The 21,142-nt window shown below is 41.8% G+C and overlaps 1 protein-coding gene across 3 annotated transcripts in view; it reads right to left on the reverse strand.

Annotated features, from left to right (window-relative positions):
* Window positions 1–466: 466 nt before the first annotated feature.
* Window positions 467–21,142, reverse strand: part of ADGRG4 (adhesion G protein-coupled receptor G4) — a 55,277-nt gene continuing 34,601 nt past the window's right edge. For all 3 annotated transcript variants that reach the window (XM_019492791.1, XM_019492792.1, XM_019492790.1), the window contains 13 exons: window positions 18,547–18,760; window positions 16,250–16,415; window positions 15,969–16,118; window positions 15,040–15,162; window positions 11,780–11,825; window positions 10,053–10,156; window positions 7,579–7,700; window positions 6,618–6,886; window positions 5,304–5,400; window positions 4,260–4,549; window positions 3,015–3,116; window positions 1,443–1,607; window positions 467–1,010 (listed from right to left, as the gene is read on the reverse strand). In XM_019492791.1, coding sequence (XP_019348336.1) covers window positions 883–1,010; window positions 1,443–1,607; window positions 3,015–3,116; window positions 4,260–4,549; window positions 5,304–5,400; window positions 6,618–6,886; window positions 7,579–7,700; window positions 10,053–10,156; window positions 11,780–11,825; window positions 15,040–15,162; window positions 15,969–16,118; window positions 16,250–16,415; window positions 18,547–18,760 — 1,976 coding nt within the window. In that variant the 3' untranslated portion in view covers window positions 467–882. The remainder of the gene's footprint in view (window positions 1,011–1,442; window positions 1,608–3,014; window positions 3,117–4,259; window positions 4,550–5,303; window positions 5,401–6,617; window positions 6,887–7,578; window positions 7,701–10,052; window positions 10,157–11,779; window positions 11,826–15,039; window positions 15,163–15,968; window positions 16,119–16,249; window positions 16,416–18,546; window positions 18,761–21,142) is intronic.

Genomic DNA, 21,142 nt, shown 5'->3' on the forward strand with positions numbered 1-21,142 from the left:
GAAATGGCACAAAAGCATGGCTGAAAACTGAGCATTTGGGGCACATGATCCTTATAAGAAAGATGGGGGGAAAGGAACTGGAAGTATCAGATGAGAAAAGGAATAGAGCAGGTCGAGTGGAATGCAGAAGGAGGCTGTGAGAAAGGGCTGGGGGTGGAGAAGAGAATATTTTCAATGAGAAATATAAGTAATTCTCCTTAGAGAAGCTACCTTTTATTTTTATCCTAGTTTCTGTGACTATTAAGTGATGTATACTACTATACTAAAAGTTAAGATAGGCTTTATTTTAACAAGAGAAACGTTTTTTAAAGAAGGCTTTATAGGAAGTGGTAAGGTGCTGACTGCATAAACTGAAGCAACAATAGTTTGCTAAACCCATTAAAACTCAAACTCCACAAAGTTTGAGATTTTTCTATAAGATCCATGGCTGTTTCAAATTATTCTCCCTTAGAAACACCACACCTAATGTATTTCATGTGTTCTTTATTTTGTTAAATATAAATTAAACATAGCATTTGTATCTGGATCTGATTTGAATGTCTTGATGCTAGTTAATTAGTATACCAGTTGCAAAAATAATTAAGAGATCTTTGTATAATATGCTGACCCCCAGCAGCATACCGTTGTCAAATGAACACTAACCAACAGGGGCCAAATTTCATAAAATCTTACCCACATTGGTATGTTAATTTCTCCATACATGTACATGAACCCACTAAAGTTAATGGGGTTGTATCAACATGACTCCAAGAAGACTTTAGCCCTGTAACCATCTTCAGAATGCTAATTATATAATTAAAATAAATACGGATATCAGCATTAATTTGTACAAGGCACAAAACAAGACAGTCATCAGCATATCAGAGATAGCTAGATTGAGTGTCACTGTAAGAACCTAGACTTCTGAGTACAGTGCAGTTGTACATCCATGGGTGATACTCTTCTTGTCCAAGGACATCTGGCCTCATGATCAGGTGGCATGAGAGCACCTGGATTGTAATGCACCTCACCTAGACAGAATAAACAAAGTGTGATTTTTGAGTAGCCATAGTTTCATTTCACCCATTTAGAAAGACACCTTTATGTGCTGATTCTCGTTACAAAGCCTTATTAAGAGGGAGACAAGATATGCTTGGGAAAGAAACAATGCCAGGCTTTCAAAAATAAATTCTGATTTTGGGTGCCCAAGTTTAGAGACCTTTAAAGTGTGTGTGTGGGGGGGGGGGGGGCGCTCTTCTTTGCTGGGATTCTTCTTTTGACAGCATCTCCACTTATCTGTGCCCAGCTGAAACAACCTGTAAGGGAGAATTTAGCCCACTGTTCTGGTCTAGCCTAGACATGGTGGGAAAATGTCTCCTATTTCTATACTTTGGGGTCTGACAACCATTTGGTTTGCTACACTTTGCGTTCATGGAAACCGGTGTACATTGCTTTCCTCTTACCTATTCTGAAGTTCATATCCAAAGAAGTCCCCTGTAGGCAGCTGGAGCCATTGGAAGTTGAGCTTGTTCCATTAGATTTCATGGACTTAGTTGACTTCAAGGAATGGAAGAATAAATTATCCTCTACATTTCTTGGCTTATATCCTGACCCTGACCCACTCCAGTCTGAAATGAGAGAGTGTGGAGTTTGGGAATGAGACAGCATACGGGAGGCAAAACTTTTGGTACACGTGGCTTAGGGCAGGCATAGATTATAGCTTGGTCATTGTGGGCTGTACCTGTTCGTGGTATTTATGGCAGATGGGAATAATCTTGCTTTGATAAACCTACCTTAGAACTGTAAGCACTGACCACTACTGAAGGCAGGGTGCTGGCTAGGTAGACCTCAGCTCCAATCCCACCTTGCAATTCTAGCAGTATCCCCATGCTTGGTGCAAGAGAGGACTGATACTGAGAGCTTACACCTCCTTCATCCCATGCAGGAATCAAGTACAACTGCAGCCTTTTGGAGAGCCCCTCCAAAGGAGATGGAAAGCAGGTGGAGTCCTGACCTCATCGTCTCTGCATCAGACAGAGGTGGCCAAAGCCCTGGGGAGAAGATGCTGTGGATGCCACAGAGATGCACTTGTGCTCTCCTCCTGTCTTCCTGTCACAGAGTTGCACCATCCCCAACACTAGCCTGTTCTTGAAAAGCATGAGCTGAGGCGCAGTGTGTGTGTTAAACAGACTGCTTCATTATAGATTATACATTGGTGCACTAATCTTTCTGAGGCAGGAGGTTTTTTCAACTGGCTTCTCTATGGCAGCATGTGGAGGGCTCCTTGAGCTGTCATGTCACAGGAAGTAGTGAAGTAAAACCAGGGGACCAGCAATCTAGTAATTTGATGCCACATCTCCAAAAACAGAATCTAAAATTAGGCCCAGGATGCAGCATGCTCATCTTTGCATGTGCAGTGTGTATTTGCCTATGCAGATTAACATTCTGCATAAGCGTGCTATTTGCACCTACCCTGAAAGTGGGTGAAATGTGTTGTAGGTACAGGTTCAGAGGTGAGGCTGAAGCACCCCTGAAATATATGTCCTGTAGCCTCCTCAACATACCAACTATTCACAGCATTAACTGAGGCCCAGTCTGCAAAGACAGTCACAGAGAGGCAACAAGATCTAATATCCTTCTACCTCATACTGGGAATAGCAGAAAATCTGCACTATTGGGGCAGGCACCACCTCTTTCCGCTGTAGTGTGAATGTGCCATAAGGAACAGGCCCTGTACTGGGCATGGGCATAAGTGTTTTCAGAGCCTTGAATAGCAGGCACTACATGGCTGCACCACAGGAAGATGGTGACAAAAAGAAGTTGATTAAGTCAAGTCAAACACTTCTATTAACAAAAAATATGGCATTAGATAAAAATATACCAAACAGCTTCCTTCATTGCAGCTATCTCATTAATCTTAAATGGCAGCATAGGAGTAGCATAGCTGTAATACTAAAGCATTCCCATTTTAATTCTGATGCCATTAATAGCTTTACATGATGAGCCAAGAAAAGCAAGAAGCTTTTGCGTCTTACCAGAATAATTATTCAGCCGAAACCTTCCCCAGCAGAAGTGTACACGGCACTGCTTCCTCACATTCTCCTTCATGAGGCAGTGATACACAAAGATGAAGACCCCTGAAAGGAGAGGAGAGAAGAATTTAGGTGGTCTCTGATCGATTCACCAGCCTTCCTTTTCCTTCCTAAATATCTCGTGCGCTCCTCGATCACAGACATTTTGTCTACAGCTCAGAGAGGCATACCCCCTGCCTGTATTTATGTGAGTGCAGACCTGAACTGAGGGGTTTTCTTCTGTTGAAGTCTCCACCTGAACTGGCAGGTCACTGGAAAAGTCCTCTAGATTTGGCATTGGGACAATCAAGTAATTCAGTGGGAGCCAACTTTTTTGGCAGGTGTGACACAAATTAGTCCCACATCCTCCTTGAGTGCCCCTCTGATCCCCTTTCCTCTGTCCAGTCTGCTGCTCTGCTTTCTGCTCCCTACTCTGTACTCTCTGTCTGATCTCTGCTCTGCTTTCTGCTTCCTGCCCTATCAGCTGCTGTGCTGCCCGTCCCCTTCCTGCTATGACACATGCCACACACAGAGGCTGCCCATGCGACCTGCAACCACCCGCATGTTGGCCACCCTTGGCCTAGTCCCTGGAAAATCCCAGTATGCATTTCTGTGCCCAAATGAAATGGATCGTGCTTGCCCCTAAAAAAACACATAATTGAAAGACGTTACAAGTTCTTCCCTAGTAGCCTATAGCAGTGATATAAATACATTCCAGATACCATCTTATTTACTATTACAAAATCTAAGGCTGCCTATACACCCGCTTGGGAGGATGGGTATTTTAATGAGAGTGGTGCTGCAAAAGCCACTCTAATTAAAACACCACAGTGTCATATGTATTAAGCCCCCACACATTTAAAAATGGCTGTAGGATGCTTTATCTAAACCTCCTTGAATGAGGTTTAGTTAAAGTGCCCCCATGAACATTTTGAAATGCAGGGGCTTAATACACATGATGCTGCAGCAACGCCAGGTCGTTTTTATTAGAACATGGAGCAGACTCAATTAATTGAGTCTGCTCTAATGTATTCTAATTAGAATGCCAAGGAGCACGTGTATAAGCAGCCAATGGTACTAATTGTAGAAACAAAGCCATGTAATACCCTCCACTTCAATCAGATGATGCTCTGAATGTATTTACATATTACCCCCCAAAAATTGATACTGTGATGGCATATTTATGTCAGCCCTTCATACAGAGGTTACCTTGCAGTGTGTTACAAATGGCGAAGAGATACTGGAAACAAATCTTTACTGGTCCCCAGGCAAAGAAGGCAAAGCCCCATGTTAGACCAAGCAAGGCAGTCAAGCTGATGGTGCTTTTCAGGTCATGGAGAAAGCGCTTTTTCCAGTCCTTGGACCTTGTTCTTGTCTTTGATTTCATGAAATGGATTTGAACAAGAACAGCAATAAATACCACCATGTTTATCAAAAATATGAAGCAGAAGTAGGCCGCAACAGAGATGTAAAAGACGACATTATTTTCAATCCAACAGCTGCAGGAAGGGAGAAAACATACAGCATTAAAAATTAATAACTAGGGACCTCTTCTGGTATCAGCAGAGTACATGGGTGGACACTGGTTAGATTGTCTACAGATAATATTCAGTTAACCCGGGAACAGATTCCTTCCCTTCTTCTTCCCCTTTGCTCCAGCATGGTAATACACATTCCTGTGCTATGTAATTGCTTCCTTATGCAGCCATGTCTGTAGCAAGTGCAAACACTCAACCTAGTCCTATTGCTAAAAGGGTTAGTATTCTCTTAGCTAGGGGCAGTAAAATGCAAGTAGGAGGCTTCCTAATGTAAAGATGGCAGAAGGAAAGTTAACAGACTTCAATTTTTCTTCCCTGGAAAAGAGGAAAGATTGAGGTGATCTCACTGAGTAGTCCAAAACTACAAGTGGTGGGATATGATGGATGAGATACAACAATGAGAAGGGAAAAAAACTGGGGCTTTCGACAATACGTGGAACACCAGGCCTAATTATTCTATGTATAGGCTCCACTGAACTCATAGAAGGTATTGGAGCATATGAAGATGTCAAATCAGGGGATGCTCCAGCGGCAGAGAGTCCCCCAAAATGAAGAGGAATTGACACATAAAGTGGCTGAATAGGGAGAAAGAGGTTGGAATGCAACAGAAGAATTAAAAGGAGGGAGGAAGTTTCTTCTAGCCTTCTTTCTCCTCTTCTGGCCTTAGCAGTCTACAGGTCAGGGAACAACAAAGAGCCTCAAACATCATACTCACAAATCGGTGAATGGGTTGTTGCTTTCAGACGGTGATCTACTGCCATAAAAGTCTTTTTTTATTATGAGTATGATAGCAACCACAACAGCTGGTAGTCCTGATCACATGGGAGGCAAGAGAGAGATAATTAGCTGAGTTCGTCTGAAGTCAGGCAGAAGGTGGGATCAATTTGCAGCTTATAATATAGACTAAATCAGAAATACATAGCATAAGCTTTCATAAGCAATGGTTTGCTTCATCAGATGCTGTGAAAGAGACATTAAATAAAAAATTAGACAATATAGAAGCAGCAACCTCTGATCGCTATGCCAGAATTATTTTAGCACAGACATACATGGGAGGGGGGGGGTCAAATTATGCTCTGTTTTCTGCCCCTGAAGCTTTTTTTGGAAATTGGTGGGATTCTGTATTTGTGGTAGAGCATGGTTACCACTTTTATTTATGTAAATTGCAGATGAGTAGGAATAAAAATATCTCTGTTTGCAAAATTTTGGAGAGCTCCTGCACATCTCCAGAAGGGATCCAGCCTGCTAAATAACACCTACTGATCACTAGAAAAAGCCCAACGGTGGCAAAAGACAAATTGGCAGCAGTGCTTTGCACCGCCAGCTAATGGAGGCTGGCATTTTTCAGCGGGCTCATGTTCATGTCTCCATTTCCACTCGCTTTTCTGTTTGCCACACTGCTGGCATCTCCTGCTTTTTTTATCATTTTATGAAGAATGATTTCTGCAGACAGCAACACTTGCACACGGCTGCCCCAAAGCAGAACTCTGTGAGGCCAGTAGTCAGTGGAGTAAGTTGTATGTAAAATCAACATAGGTAACATATGACAGGTGGTTTTTAAAAGAGGTCATTAAATGTAACAACTCTCCAGCCAACTCAACAGAACAACAGTCCCAGGACATCCATCCTGCTAGTGCCCACAGGGTGACCATTGTGCCTAAGTGGTAGAAGACAGGCAGAGAGACATCTTAAGCCTAGTCTCCTTTTGCTTATGCAGGTAGGGGCCAGTCACAATCTTGCTCCAACAGTGGATGTGGCTTACTCAAAAAGCGCTTGAGCACAGGCACTGACTCACAGATAGCACAGATCCATCTGCCTCGAACCCTGCGCTTGATGGACAGGAACTATCTGCTATTCTCCCCATGCATTCTCCCCTATCTGCTATTCTCCCCATGCAGCTGTCAGTAGGACACGCCTGGACTGCGGCATCCATCCTGAATCCTTACAGTGGTGCCCCGTCCTGACACACTTTTGCAAACAGAACACTATCTCAAAAGCACAGCTGTCCAGAGAGAAGCAGTTTACTTACCCCACCCAGCAATGCAAAATTTAAGGATGTAGTGTGGAATGTATGTATTGAAGACTCTGATGAGAGCTAAGTACATGTGAACAGATTCCAAACCCATCCACGTGAAGGCTGTGAGCAGGAAGTAGTGAAGGAACACAGCTACTGTGATACAAAGGCCGTGGTTATTAAATGATGTCAGCCAGGAATTGACCAGGAATATCAGGTTCAGCATCAGCAGTGCAGCACAGAGGTTGATCAGGATTTTGGAAGGATAATCTCTCCGAAGCTTGCTAAAATAGAAAGGAAAAGAGATGTGGCACCCATCCAGTGCTGTCATAGTGCAGTTGCCCTTGCAGCTGAAGCATTCTCCTATTTTTTCTCTAACACAAAGTAGTAGGAATGTATGCTCAGTAGCCTTAAAAATGGCTGCCTGTAGCATGAAGTGATTTACAGCTAAACCCATTTTTACCTGTCACTTCCCAAAGAAGAATTTCAAGGCAGTGTTTATATAGGAAAGGTCTTTTTCTTTACATTTCATTCAACACCTTTTATAGAATTGGGACTGTATCATTGAATGCGCATACTTTCAGTAAAGATATCTCAGCCCCCTGAAAGGATACTCTACCCATACCAAGAGCATATGGAATGCATGTTAGGAACAGAGGACTTGCCAAGCCCCTATAAGAACAACCAGTATCAGATGCTTCAGAGGCAGCTGCACCAAACATTTCTGTAGGCAATTCTGAAATAACATATCCTGAACCTCCATGAGTTGGAGGTTGGCTTATGTCCTGAAACATGATCATTTCAATCCAAATTATTTCACCATATTCACATATCCAAATCAAGTCTCATATCCAATTCAAATCTCCTTCTGTCTTGTTACTCATAGTATTGATTGTACTGAAAATTCCCACAGTGATTGTAAAGTCATTGTTGCTGATACTTTAAAAAATAATAAAGCAAAGAGGAATCAACTTACTCAAGGGCAAGGTATATCACCAATACTACCCCTAGGAAAAGGGAAGAGACACCACATCCTGCATGGGTTATCAGAGTTAATATACGGTCATTCACAGGATCTGTTGGAGTCCGGGATAAGTCCTAGGTCACAATATAAAGAATTCCAGTCACTACCCTGACCAGGTCTGTGCCCGGCAGGAAAAGAAAACAACTTCATTTGCACATTGGGGAAGGAAACCAATTTTTATTCTGTGTTCTTTTAAATTGTTCTTAGCGTTTTTTACAAACCGTTCGCTTAAGACTGTATTGGAATCCTAGCAACAATGACAGTATCTAGCATTTAATATTTTGTGAAGAAACTAGAAAGGAAATATTCTTCCACTATCCCACAATTCCATCAGGATTCTGATACCACCGAAAACATTTAAGTTAAAAGGTTGATTTACAGAAATCCTCAAACAGTTGCAATCCATAATAGAAGAAGACCCAATTCTTAAAAAGATCTTTCCAGATCCATCTGTCCTAGCCTTTAAACAAGCACTGAACCTTGCTAACCTCATCACCAGAAGCAAACTTCCTATGACCGAAACCACACCTAACAGATCCAGACCATGCCAGGACAAGAAATGCAAAACCTGCCACACATCTCCACCACTCCCACAATAACTACACCCCACAACAGAACCATCACCAGTCCTGGATCTTACACCTGCACCTCCAGAAATGTAATATATCTCATCCAGGGTACTAAATGCCCTGATGGAAAGTATGTAGGAGAAACCAAACAACTGTGCACCAGAATGAACGCACACTGGAAATCCATCAAAGACAAAAATACCCAATTACCTGTGGGTGCACACTTCTCACAGGACAATCACTGCCACTCTGAGCTCTCAGTTCTAATCCTCAAAGGGAACTTACAAAACACCTTTCGTAGACGAGCCTATGAACTTCACTTCATCAATCTACTGGATACAAAAAATCATGGACCCAATACAGACACTGGATTTATGACACATTAAACACTAGACACTGCCATTTGACACACCAGGTAACTTGCCTTAAGCTGACCACTTGCATTTCTTCACACTTTTCCCTCCCTTCCCTCCCATCTCTACCCATTGTCTTCCAAATTCCACTCGCTTGCATCTTCACCGACTTCTTGTTAAGACTTCAGCTTCTTTTCTACTTTGGAGAACTCATAACAGCAGCAGAGTCTCCCTATGCCTGAAGAGGGGTGTTTGTGCCCAAAAGCTTTGCAAAGAACTTTTTTCCAGCTATTTAGTTGGTCTAATAAAAGACATCATATCTACCCAAAGAACCTTGCCTGCCAATTTGCAGAAGAAACTCTAGTTTGTTAACATAGTGGTTGCTGTGAGTGTGGACTGCAGAAAAGTGCTAGATATTTCCATGTCTGAGAGGACTCATCAAGTCAAAACTCCTACCAAGCACAAGGCTCTGAAAACTATCCAACAGAATGGGCCTCATTCTCATACTGTAGATCCCAAAGATGTTCGTGACATGACTCTGGTTTCCTGCCATAGTCTGTCGCTATCGCTATTGCTTAACGTGACCCTGGAACCCTGTGTTTGCAGAATCCGGTACCCTCTGTGCTGTTAAACAGTTATTACACATTGCAGGAATGACAGTGGATAAAAAATGTGGTTTTAAAATTAGGTTTAAGCCCATTGCTTTAATTAGAAACAAGACAGACCGCCTGAACTGCACAACATCCAAATCTTCCCGTCAAAGAAACATTTTTACTACCACAGACGGTTCTTGCCTCTATCTCTGCGTAGGGTACTGCTGACCTCTAGGGGACACTTAGGTTAAGCACAACTATGTGTTTATCTTCGTGTTGCATATGCCAGAGGCAAATAATAGATCTCAAGTTACCCCTTGTGGGGTTTTTATCTCTTGGCTGGTATCCGATCCCTAGTTTATTTGGAATTTCCCAGCCATCGTCACTTTTTGTTGCAACTCACTCCTCATTCTTCACCTGTACCTTGCCTGTTTTGATATTAAGCTTTGGGGAGCTGGGATTTTGCTAAAGAAACTAGTGCATGCTTGATGCCATATAAGTAAAAGATGATAATATTGGTCCTTTCCATATTTACATTCAGATCCATTTTTAGATGGATGCTTTCAGTAATAAAACTTCCAGAGAAATATAACAGCAGTTGACAGGTATTAGGCATTACCACCATATTTCCAATACTGAAAATTATGCAGCAACATTAATGAAGCAAAATTGTAAAGATGTAGGGACAGCTGCTGCAAAAATGAATTTGTACTGGGTTTGAGGGTTCATTCAGGGTTTGGCTTGGTTTTGTCTGTCCTAAAATTTCTTATCTTCTTGTTATTAACTTTTAAAGCAAGATACAGTTCTCCAACAGCTAGATTAGAAATAAACCTTCTGTTTTCTCTCCTAAGAATCCAGTGATGATAGTTTAGTTTTCGAATTTTTGGGGAGATGATTCACACAGTACTTACCATCAGGACTCCAAAATGGGTAAGATGGTTACAATAACAGATTGTATAATTCATATCCGTGTATTGCATTTCACACCCAGATGTATTCCAACCACCTAGTCCATCTGCCCAGAACAGAAAAGAGATTTTTATCTAGAGTTAGTCATGCCCAGTCATTTATAGCTCTGCAACATGCACAATGTGTGAATATGAGCTGAAGTTAGTTCGGAATACAGGTCAGCTAAAAGCGCGCATGGGTGAGATTTCACACAGGAACATGCAACTTGGAAGGTTGCCTGAGATTTTAAAAAAATTCTCACTGCACTTGGCAGCTGAAGAAATATCGAAAGTAATATTATATATGTATAAATACATATGTATATAATATATTCTTTATTAAAGACATTTCTAGCATCGTAGTTGCAAAGAAAACCTCCCCCAAACCAACTGACATCAAACCAGTACAGTCTTGTCTTCCTGAGTCTACAGAAAACCCCAGAATGTTGTCCTTTCCTTGAAAAACCACTGTTATTCAAAGCTCTAATTGTGCATTTTGGGGGAAAATAAATGATCTTCCAGAAACCTTCAGTTTCTCCTTTCTTCTCCCTGCTGTTTTGGATGTGCATGCCCTTCCAGAGAGAGGTGACCAAAGGGAACCAGTGAAGACTGGCATGCAGGACCTGCTGTCTCTTCTCAGGCATGCTGGAACTTTTTAGCATTGTCTGCACATCTATCCTGATAAAATCAATATGTTTGAGTGTTCTGACAGGGATAGGCCACCATATTTAACCAGCAAATTGGGCAGGCTCTCTCTTGAGCCTCTCATTGATTTGGGTAGGGGAATATTCTTTTTTTAATGAGCACTTTACCAGGAAGTGTGTGTTAATGATGCAGCTGGTCTATGTTAAAAGCAGAGGCAGAGTACAAGCAGTGATGAGCTAACCTCCAAATACTGGTCCTCGTCCCCAGGAATTCTCAGAACTTTCCCATCGGGACATTGGCCAAAATGCTGTAATGGGTCAAGCAAAACCCAGATGCAGATGTCCTGAGAGCCCAGCGGCCTGACCCAAAGTTTTTGGCCTCCCCTCACACCAGCTCCAGTGTTCCTTTGCCCCTTGTACTACATTTCACTCCCTAGAATGAAGCCAGTTGAGTTGCTCCTGATTCACACCCATGTAAACAAAGGCAAAATTAAGCCCACCAAGTGTGCTTAGAAAACACAAGGAAGCATCTTCCATAAAAATTGAAGCATTGGTTTAATTGGTTGTGATTCAACCCTAACACCTGTTTAATAAACTGCAGTTATAAAAAGCACCACTTTATACCAAACTCTAACAGCACCCTCTTCTGAATGAGTCCAATCCAGTTGTGCATCTCTGGTGAAGTTGACAGCAGCAATACTTTGTACTTCTGTTTTTATCTGAGTATTTTATGGTGCCTTAACAATTACGGTCTCACAGCAGCACTGGTAAGAGGTACAAAACTGTCATCTCCATTTTACAGGTGACTCAACATCAGAGTAAGGACAGAACCCAAGTCTCTAGTGACCATCTATCTTTATAATACAGTGATCACTTTAGTAGCTATCTCCTGACTCCCAGTCTCATGTCCATCTTTCCCTTTTGGAGTTTTATTATTCATAACAGGTCACTAATACCAATTTTAAACTTGAATTAAATTATTTCTACTGTCAGTAAGATTTAGTTTTACTTAAATTTAACTTTGCTTTTATTCTAAATAGTACTTACTGTTCTTCATAAAGTCCCAAAACACACAGCGCACTGAAGCATTGTCCTGAAAGAAAAAAGAAGGGTTGTTCTTTGACATTTCTTGACATTGCTTTCTAGTGTCTGCTGTGTAACAAGAAGTGAATTTTTAACCCCAGGTTAGATTCCAAATCCTAATTTTGGTTTGGCAAAGATTTTAGCAGCAGGATCTGGCTCAACGATAGCCACAGCATGGCCTGCTTGAACCAAGCTTCCTCCACAGTGCCCTTCCAACTTGTCCCAAGTTCAGCTAACAATAAGAAGGGACCTCTGTCTCTATGCTTAGACACATCTTAGTCTTCATTAGGACTATGAACCATGTTATTGAGTGTCCTGGTATTTGTGAAGATTGTTGTTTGTAGCGGTGTTGGTCTAAGGACATAGGCAGACAAGGTTCTTTGGGTAAATCTGATATCTTTTATTAGACCAACTGAATAGTTGGAAAAAATGTTCTGTGCGAGCTTTCAGGCACAAACACCCTTCTTTACTATGCCTGAAGAAGAGCATTTGCTCTGAACTTTTCCACTATTTAGTCGGTTTCATAAAAGATATCACATCCACCCAAAGATCCTTGTCCGCCTGGTACTCATAAGGTACTTATCTCAGGTTGGCTTTCTCAGCTATCTCCAGACTCACCAATGATTCCCCTACTTACTGGACGACTGTCCTCCTCGTATCAAGGGACTGTTGACAAAAAATTATGGGATTATGGAGACCTAGAAGGCAGGGTAGATTTGCACCTTATAAACCAACCAAAGTAGACGTGTATGTATATATAGCTTTCATCAGGAAAGGTGCAATTCTACCCTGCCTTCTTGACTTTAGACAACTAGGCCAACTACATCTCTCTGCTTATGGACACCTGCCCACTGAGAACTGGACTATGAATACCAACAATATCTCTTGCACCGCCAAAATCCATCAGCTGGCAACAATTTCTATCTGTCATCTATCTTGGCTAGATTAGAAAGGGCATCCTAGAGGTGAAGGATTTTTCCATCACCAGTCTCTGAGTTCACCCTACCCTTCTTTCATTATAGTAGCTATGTTGTTCCATAAAATTTAGTATACTGTAGCGCACTGGTGCTCAATCTTTTGGCCCTGTGAGCCAGATGAGGGGTCTGGAGTTGGTCCATAGTCCAAATTGGACCCCACCTGCCACAATCAGGCCCCGGGGAACTTGTGCCACCTCCATCTGGTCTCACCCACCAGAATCAGGCCTCAGGGGCCCTGCACAACCTCCACCTGCAAGGATTAGGTCCTGGGGCCCCATGCTGCATTTACCTGGTCCTGCCCACCAGGATCAGGCCCCGGGGCCCTGTGCCATCCTGTGGCCCCGTGTACTGCGATTGGGCCCAGTGTCATCCTGCACACCTGATCTAGACTACAGGGCCATGGCCTGCAGGGTTCCCCAAAGACCCAGAGGCAGCCCCAGAGGCCAGACAACAGTGCCAGGGGACCAGTGGGCACCTTTGCTGTAGTGCATTGTATTTCCCATGACTGTCCATCGATTACTACAGAAAGAATGAAGAAGTATCATGTATTCAACCAAGGCTGATTCCTGTACTTAATATCATTGGATCGGCATAGTTTTCTGCAGAGGCATAACTAGTTACAGGCAGATCTCAAATGATTCATCTTAGTGTGCCATTCTGAGAGTGCATGCAGTTAGAAACTGGGCTGAAAAGAAAATCATGAGATGTAATACCTGCTTCAGAAAGCAGATATGTCATAAAAAGTTTTTTTAAAACATTTTAGTATCTTAGCCTATTTCAAGCAGCGTAACAGAATAATGGAATTTCCTAGTAAATGTTGGAGTTGTTCTTATAACATATTATCCAGTTCATCCATTTGAGTCATATCATAATACTATGGTTAGTTTGCCCAAAATACAATTTATCTAGCTTGCTCGCTTGCTTTCTTCCTTTAAACATATTTGTAGGCACAAGCAGCTCCCCGACAAATATTCTACGAGATTTGAGAATCTGTGGACTGTCATGTACAATTAGTTGGAAGGATGAGGATGCAGGTTGGCTAAGTCTCATTAAATATTTAATCAGGATGTTTTAAATGGTTGAGGGGAAATCAGAGAGCCCATATGGCCTTTTGGATTAAGAGTAAGGGGGCAATTTTAGACTCCATTTCTAGGCATGTGTTAATTGCCAGAATTGAGCGTAAAGAGCATATTGCTTTAAATGTAAACATTTCAAGCTCAAATTAAATTTGATCATTAACCAAGTATACCTTATTACATATTTAGGTTGAACCCTGTGCTGCAGTATATGGGTAGGCATTGCACCATAAACATGTGCAATGTAGGCATCTTATGAGTGAACCCTATCTTCAAAATGGGTTTATCTGTGTTTGTGGAGATTGTTGCCTTTTTCTCCCATTGTGAGAATGCAATGATGTGTTTGTTCTTTTTTGGCAAGGAAATTTGAATTACCACGGTGAGTCACTGGAAGACAAATATTAGAGTCTGTTTTATAGATTATAAAGCATGTCATATGATCAGAAGCAAACTCATCTTCCACTACTGCACACTAAGTCCTATTTCTGCAGGCCAGCTTCCTTATTGGGTGGAGCACTTCTGTTTCTGTAGCCGTAGCATCCCACTTCAGGGCTGAATTAAGGCTTGTTTCAAGTTGATCTGACACTAACATTTTTCCATCCCCCTCCCCACTCCCACCTGCAAAGAAACCTCAAAACATTTCTTCTGGATCTAATAAAATCCATCTCATTGTGTTTTTAAGTAGCAGTACTTTTATTTTCTTTAAATGAATTTCAGGGAAACATAGACTGAAGCATTGTTTCAAAACAAAAAAAATCCAAATATTTTGTTTTGAAAATCTCATAAAATATTTTGACTTTTATTATTATTATTTGGCCAGATATTGGCAGAATTTAGTCATTAACAAATAGTTCTGGTTGACCCAAACCTGCATTTTTCAGTGACCAGAATGTTCATCCCAAATTTTTCACCCAGGTCTACTCAAAACAAGGAAGGAAATGAAATGCCCCTGGCAGGTACCTAGAGATGGGACAAGCAAACACATGCCTCAACAGCTTGTGTGCATTAAACAGAGAGCCTGAAACCCGTGCAACATGGTTAATCTTGCTATTGATGTGTGGCCTACAGAGATCTGTCCAGTAGGAAATCTTTTTTTAAACTGGCAGCAAGAGAGACAACCTTATTGCAAAGATTAAATTTGGAGACCTGGGATTAAATGAAAATGCCATACCATGTTTGGGTTTATATGCTCTAAAATAATATTGACTGGCTCTTTGAGGTTCTGAATGGATACGTTTTCAATGCTGGCGCTCACAACATAAGTGTTCAACGTTTCATTCCCAGAACTGCCACCCTGCAATGGAAAGATTAAAAAAAAGAAGAAAAAGTTCAGGTTACTCAGTTTTCTAGCAGATCAACTATTTGCTGCTGATTCTGTTTTTAAAATTGTCTTTCTTGGAAGTGGCAATGAGCCAAACACAGTAGGATCCTAATTTAATTCAGCTCCCTGCTATTTTATTAGAAAGTGTAGTTAGTGGCAAAATCACAGAGACATAGAGTCTCCCAATTAGCTGAAGCAGAATACAGGGGAAACAGCATTGAATAGGTCGGGAAAGCTGCATAACTGTTTCCCTCCAGCAAGATATCCAACAGCCTGTCTATTAAACTACTAGCCAGGAAGGCCTACTGCCTGTGAACTCTACAAAAGGTAAGCTAGGCGTGCCTCCTTGTATGAGCAGAGACATGCTCTGAGTGCTATAGCAGTCTGTCTCTTGGCTTTTTTGATGTGCTGCAAGTGCATGCCAATACGTAACGGTCTTAAAGGTTTCCTATCAGCATTGTTATTACTTCTGCAAGCATTCATAAATCACACAAAGGGAGATCAGGCTTTGTTATTAACCTGGCAGACCACGATTTCTACAGGTAGCAATCATGGAAGTGGAAAGGGCTAGTTAGACTGAACATCATGCTCTCCACCGGGGCACAGATGTTTCTCACTGCACATTTTTGGTGCATGGGCCCATCTAGCTGTAAAAGTGCCAGTGATGTAACTTCCACTGTATAACAGATCTCAGCACCGGGTACGTTTCCCTGAACACTGCAGGAAAAACAGTTTATCTAAATGCTAGGTTGCTAGTGTGAGCAAATGACCATACTTACCATAAAGAGTGAAGTTGTGCCAAAGAAAGTAAACTGGATCTTCGGATGATCTTCTGGATCAAAAGAATGGATCCCCAAGTATTCCCTCATTAATCTTGGCAAAAACACAGAGGCCAAGGCCTTTTGAAAGGGTGTTTCTTGCATCTCAATCTGTCACAAAGAGATCAATCTGTCAGAGAGACGTCTGCCTAAAGCTTTGTGGCTGTCACACAACCACAGAACTGCTGTTTTTTGCACTTGGGTACAGCTTGCAGTCTTATTTTTTTATGCTTTCCTCTCACCTTTGGATTCAGGTCTTCCTTATATGAGGTAACCCCAAAGGCCAGTCCTTGGAAACTGCTAGGATCTGGATGTGTCACAACCAAAGCCAGGGCTGCCATTATTATCGATGCATTCCTCCCAGGATAGGTCATTCTGTAACCTATCTGTTCAATCGTCCTTAAGACCCTTTATTGAGTACAACAGCAAGAAAAAGAAAAACACCTTGAAAAGTTTCTACTATCAGACATTCCCCACCCAATCAGCAGGAGATCTGTCTGGGTAAGGATTATAGCTGAGCCCCACATTGACATATTACTGCATTAAATTGGCAAGTCTTATGGTATTTAAAAATGGAAATGGAGAAAGCTAGCTCCATTTATCAGCTGGAAGACCTGACAACAAAGTACATGCCACATATTCACTTTTCTGTTCAGCCTCGATGGAACTGGTTTGCCAGTCTGAGACTACAGCATTGGAGAAAGGATATTTTTATTTGGAGAGCACATAGAAAGATGCCCTGCAATCATAGCCTGGATGATATCTGAACTCTGCCTACTTGAGCTGGTCTCGCTTTCTAAGACACCATTTCAAAATAACCCTGCTTCAGATATATTTCATCAGGTCCAGTGAACTAGGATTCACAGTGGGAGTCATCAGATGGCTCAGCATTGCAAAGTCTATTCTAATCTTTCCCGAAGCATCTAGATCCAAGATTTTGGTCTGTGATCAGGGTATCATGCCAGCACTCATGGAATCATTTAGGGACAGATATTTCTGAGAACTCATCATCATTTCTTCTGGCTCTTCATCAGTCACTGGAACCAGATGGACCAGTCCATGCATCACCCTTCTAGCACACCTTTTCTTCACTTTATATAATGAATGAGGCTGCATTATGGAGCATTAACACACCAGGGGGTTTCTGGCTGGAATCATTTAAAATTATTATTACCAATTTGTAACAACTAGAGTCTCCAGGTAGTAATAGGACCCTAGCACACACATGTGCTAAATGATGGTCTCTCTCCAGAATTGTATAGTCCCAATGAGAAGCGTTCAGTATAAACAGAATTCCTTGGGCTTCTTCACTTTCCGTACTTGAAAGCACACCCTGTAGGGCAAGGCTGGTTCTGTGCTGGTGGTAGGCACAGTGCCCACCCTGCACTTTGCGGCATGGATGACTTCTGTGGGGTGGGGAATATTGCTAGGAGGATCACGACACCACCCTCCACTTTATATCTGGCACATTTCACAAACTATTTTGGCATCTTTTCCTTTCAGGCTTCTGCACTGAGAAAAACAATGCACATTTGCCCACTGCAAAGAGCTCAGCAGTCCCATGCACTTTTCCCCAGCCAAAATACAAGACATGAAAGCATCATTTTCTTTGGAAATGTTGTTACAGGCCAAACAGGATCCGAGCCTGGGAAACCTTCAAATAGCAGCAGTCTGCAAGTCAGAGGGGGTGGAGATACAAAAAGATGTGAATCTGGTGCTAAAGGACATGCAGGTACTAGAAGTGTTGGTTGTAGCCATGTTGGTCTAAGGACACAGGCAGACAAGGCTCTGTGGGAAAATCCAATATTCTTTATTAGACCAACTCAAATAGTTGGAAAAATTCTCTTTTACAAGCTTTCAGGTATAAACACCCTTCTTCAGGCAGTCCAAGTGTCATGCAGGTACTAGTGCCTTTATCAGGCCAGTTTTAAAAACTGGTGTCTGAAGTTAGGTTCCTAAGTCCAGCCACAGCTGTCCAAGCAAGAAACATGATCTTCAGAGGTATTGAGCCAGCCACCTGGCCAGGACTTTTGAAACCCCCCACAAAAGGAACCCCCACAAAAGGAATGGGCTTTCAGCACCTGTTTCTAAAAATGTTTGCTGAAACAGGCATCATTTGCATGAACCTCAGGAGTGTATCCTGCCTACTTCACCAGGATGGCTTCTCTCTAATTTCTTGGGGTCCAAGCTGAGATTGTCAAGAATATGGCCAGTTGTAGTGACTTTTGTGAAACACATGCTGGTGACAACACTGATCAATCCTCCTTTCTCAGATCAAGTCTGCTTTTAACACTTTCTCTACATCTTCTTGGAGTGTGATATCCATGGGGCAGACATAAGAGCGCATCCTCCATGTTTGTGCAACCCTTGGAAGCAGCAGCAGCTGAAATGTTTAAACAAATTGGCCCTAAACTGTTTGTCTTATGTGGATATCTCCAGACACACTTTGGATCAGCCAATACAGGACATAAAATAAATCATTCCTTAGTGCTTTCATTTGGCTTTGTGCAAGTGATTTTCAGGTAGTTATCTAACTTACCTGTTGGTCACTTTGTGCAAACTGTGCGTATTATTTTGTTTCAGCAAAACCATATTCAGTATTCCTAGTGTTGTCTTTGCCAGAGTCATGCTTATCTCACTACAGTTTGCAATGTCAGAAGTTGTATCTACAATGATCTTCATTTCTTCTGCCTCCAGTTGTGTTAAGTTTACAATCAGGTTTAAAATGTGCTCTGCAACATCCTGTGCATTCTCTGCAATAGGTGAAAAAACACAGGTGTGACTTGTATGACCAAATCCCAGTGCAGCTCCAGTGCTCAGCTGGCATTAAACAAAATGTGTGCCACTACTGATCTGGCCTCTATAAGAACAAATGTCTAATAATTAGTTAAAGATTGAAAAAATTAAAGTTTCTAAATCAGAAGTGGACCCAGGGGGGTGCAATGGTACAGTTGCACCTTTCCCCTTTGATTCCTGGCCCACTGAAAGCATAAAACCAACTCCCTGGCAGTGGCAGCAGCATTTCTATTCAGGCAGCAGGGAGGGAGTCAATTAGCTTCATGGCTCGTTCATATCTACCTGTTTCCTTCTAAACTCTTCATTTCACAGGTGTTAATCACCTTCTCTTCCTTTTAATGGTCTTGATGTTCCACTGATTAAGCTAACGTTTCTTCTACAGCTTTGATGTCCAGTAGCTGCTCCTGGTCATGTAGCTCCTATTTTACAGCCCTGAAAACTATTTTTAACTCTACCTAAAAACATTTACGCAGGCATGAAAATGTTAGCTCAGCTGAATATTAACTCAGGTATGCAAATACCTTTCAGTGAAGTATTGGATGCCCTGTCAAGATGCTCAAGAAGGCTAGAATGTTTTTATGCATTTGAAAAAGATGTACATTAAACTCTAGTGACTACAGGATTAATGAAACAATATTTTTTGATTATCTTTTGCTTAGTTTGTTGTGCTTTTTTAATACATGATATACGATATATCAAATTAATGCACATTTCAATAAAGATGCACTTGTTCTTCCTTCAATCTTAAACTAAATACTATAGCCCTTGGGCCCTAGCATATTAGTAAAGTTTCTAGTTCCTTTTTACATGGAGAAAAATGTGTTGTGTTACATTTGATGGTGCACCAAACCATCTGCACCCCGCCTTTTCCAAATCGTGGATCCGCCCATGTTTCTGATCCAGAAGTTTTGTTAAATTATGTAATAAACAACCGTAGTGCAATAAAATCATTTCCTTAAGATTCTATTGCTAGCGGAGCTCACTTACATATAATTTTAAATACACTTGTAAACTATATGCATACATTAACGAGGACATACACCTCAAGATAGCAGTGATCCGCTCTTTATTGCAGCTGGTCCTTTTCTTTCTGAAAAACTCTGATTACCAGTGCAAAGACCTTGATTTTTTCCTTCATTCATCTTTTCATTTTGGCCCTTTGATAGCTCTTCTTCATTGAAACAATCTCATTTCAGCCATAAAGAAACATCAGATAACTCACAGGTATGGTAAGCACATGCTTCTGAGGTTTTAATTCTGTAATGGAATAGTATGTCCCTGGAGGTTTGTGTTCTGTTTTGCTTCCTTCTGTTTAACCACTTTGGCCTACTCGAGGAAGTGAAGTAATTGGCAATCCCTCAATTCAAGGATGAGCTCTACGTAATTAAGAGTCCCGTCCTTGAGCCACAGACCCATCTGTAGAAATTGCAGGTCTTTCTATAGGGAAGAGTAGGCTGCCGGCTTCAGGCTCCTTTTCCTTCCCCTCCACTCTCTCTTCTCTGCTTCAAGGGCAAGATGCTTTACTTGGAAACAGGCTGCCACTTGGTTGAGGTTGCAGCACTATTGGAGTCAGTTGGCAGCCAGCTCCTCCCAGCTTTTTTCTTCATCTGTTTTCTTGAGGTCTGCCTTCAATGTGTCCTTGTAGCACTTCTTCTGGTAGGAGTATTGTAGAGTTCACTCTTCCCAGTGCACAAATAGGCTTGGGGAGGTGAGTATGTCAGAGGCATGGCATCTGTTGTCCATGGAGCAGCTCCACAGCTGATATTGCAGTCACTGGAACTGGCTCCATCTCTGGAATAGGAGCTGCCATTTAACATTTAGGACTATTTATTTTGTATATAAACCTAAGCCAACTGACTTCATGACAAGCCAACAATGAGCTGGTTTGGAGTTTGCCTCTTCCCTATTCAACACTGCACAGTCCCCTCAAAATAACTTGGCTGGGAGCCGCCTAGGCACCATCCATAGGCAGATGACTTTCATCCCATGTGAGCAACAAACTGGATGAGTATGTCTGCACACAGGGTGCATCTACACAAGACGCTAAATGCACAGTAGACTAATTCTACTGCACATTAGTGTATCAGGGGAAAAGCTGTGCTTTTGCACTAATGCACGGTAGAATTAGCCTACTGCGCATTAGCATCACTAAAAGACTGTGTGCACTGGTGCTAATTGTGCAGTAGCACTGGTTACTGCACATTGAGTTATGACCTATTATTACAGGTACTAAACTTAATGTGCAGTAACTATGGCACATTAATGCATGTGTAGACATACCCACAGAGGACTCTGAGCTTAAGGATCTGAGATTTGTTCTTAATTGTCTTTCAATAATG

Source organism: Alligator mississippiensis, chromosome 8, assembly GCF_030867095.1.
Source record: "Alligator mississippiensis isolate rAllMis1 chromosome 8, rAllMis1, whole genome shotgun sequence".
Taxonomy (NCBI): domain Eukaryota; kingdom Metazoa; phylum Chordata; order Crocodylia; family Alligatoridae; genus Alligator; species Alligator mississippiensis.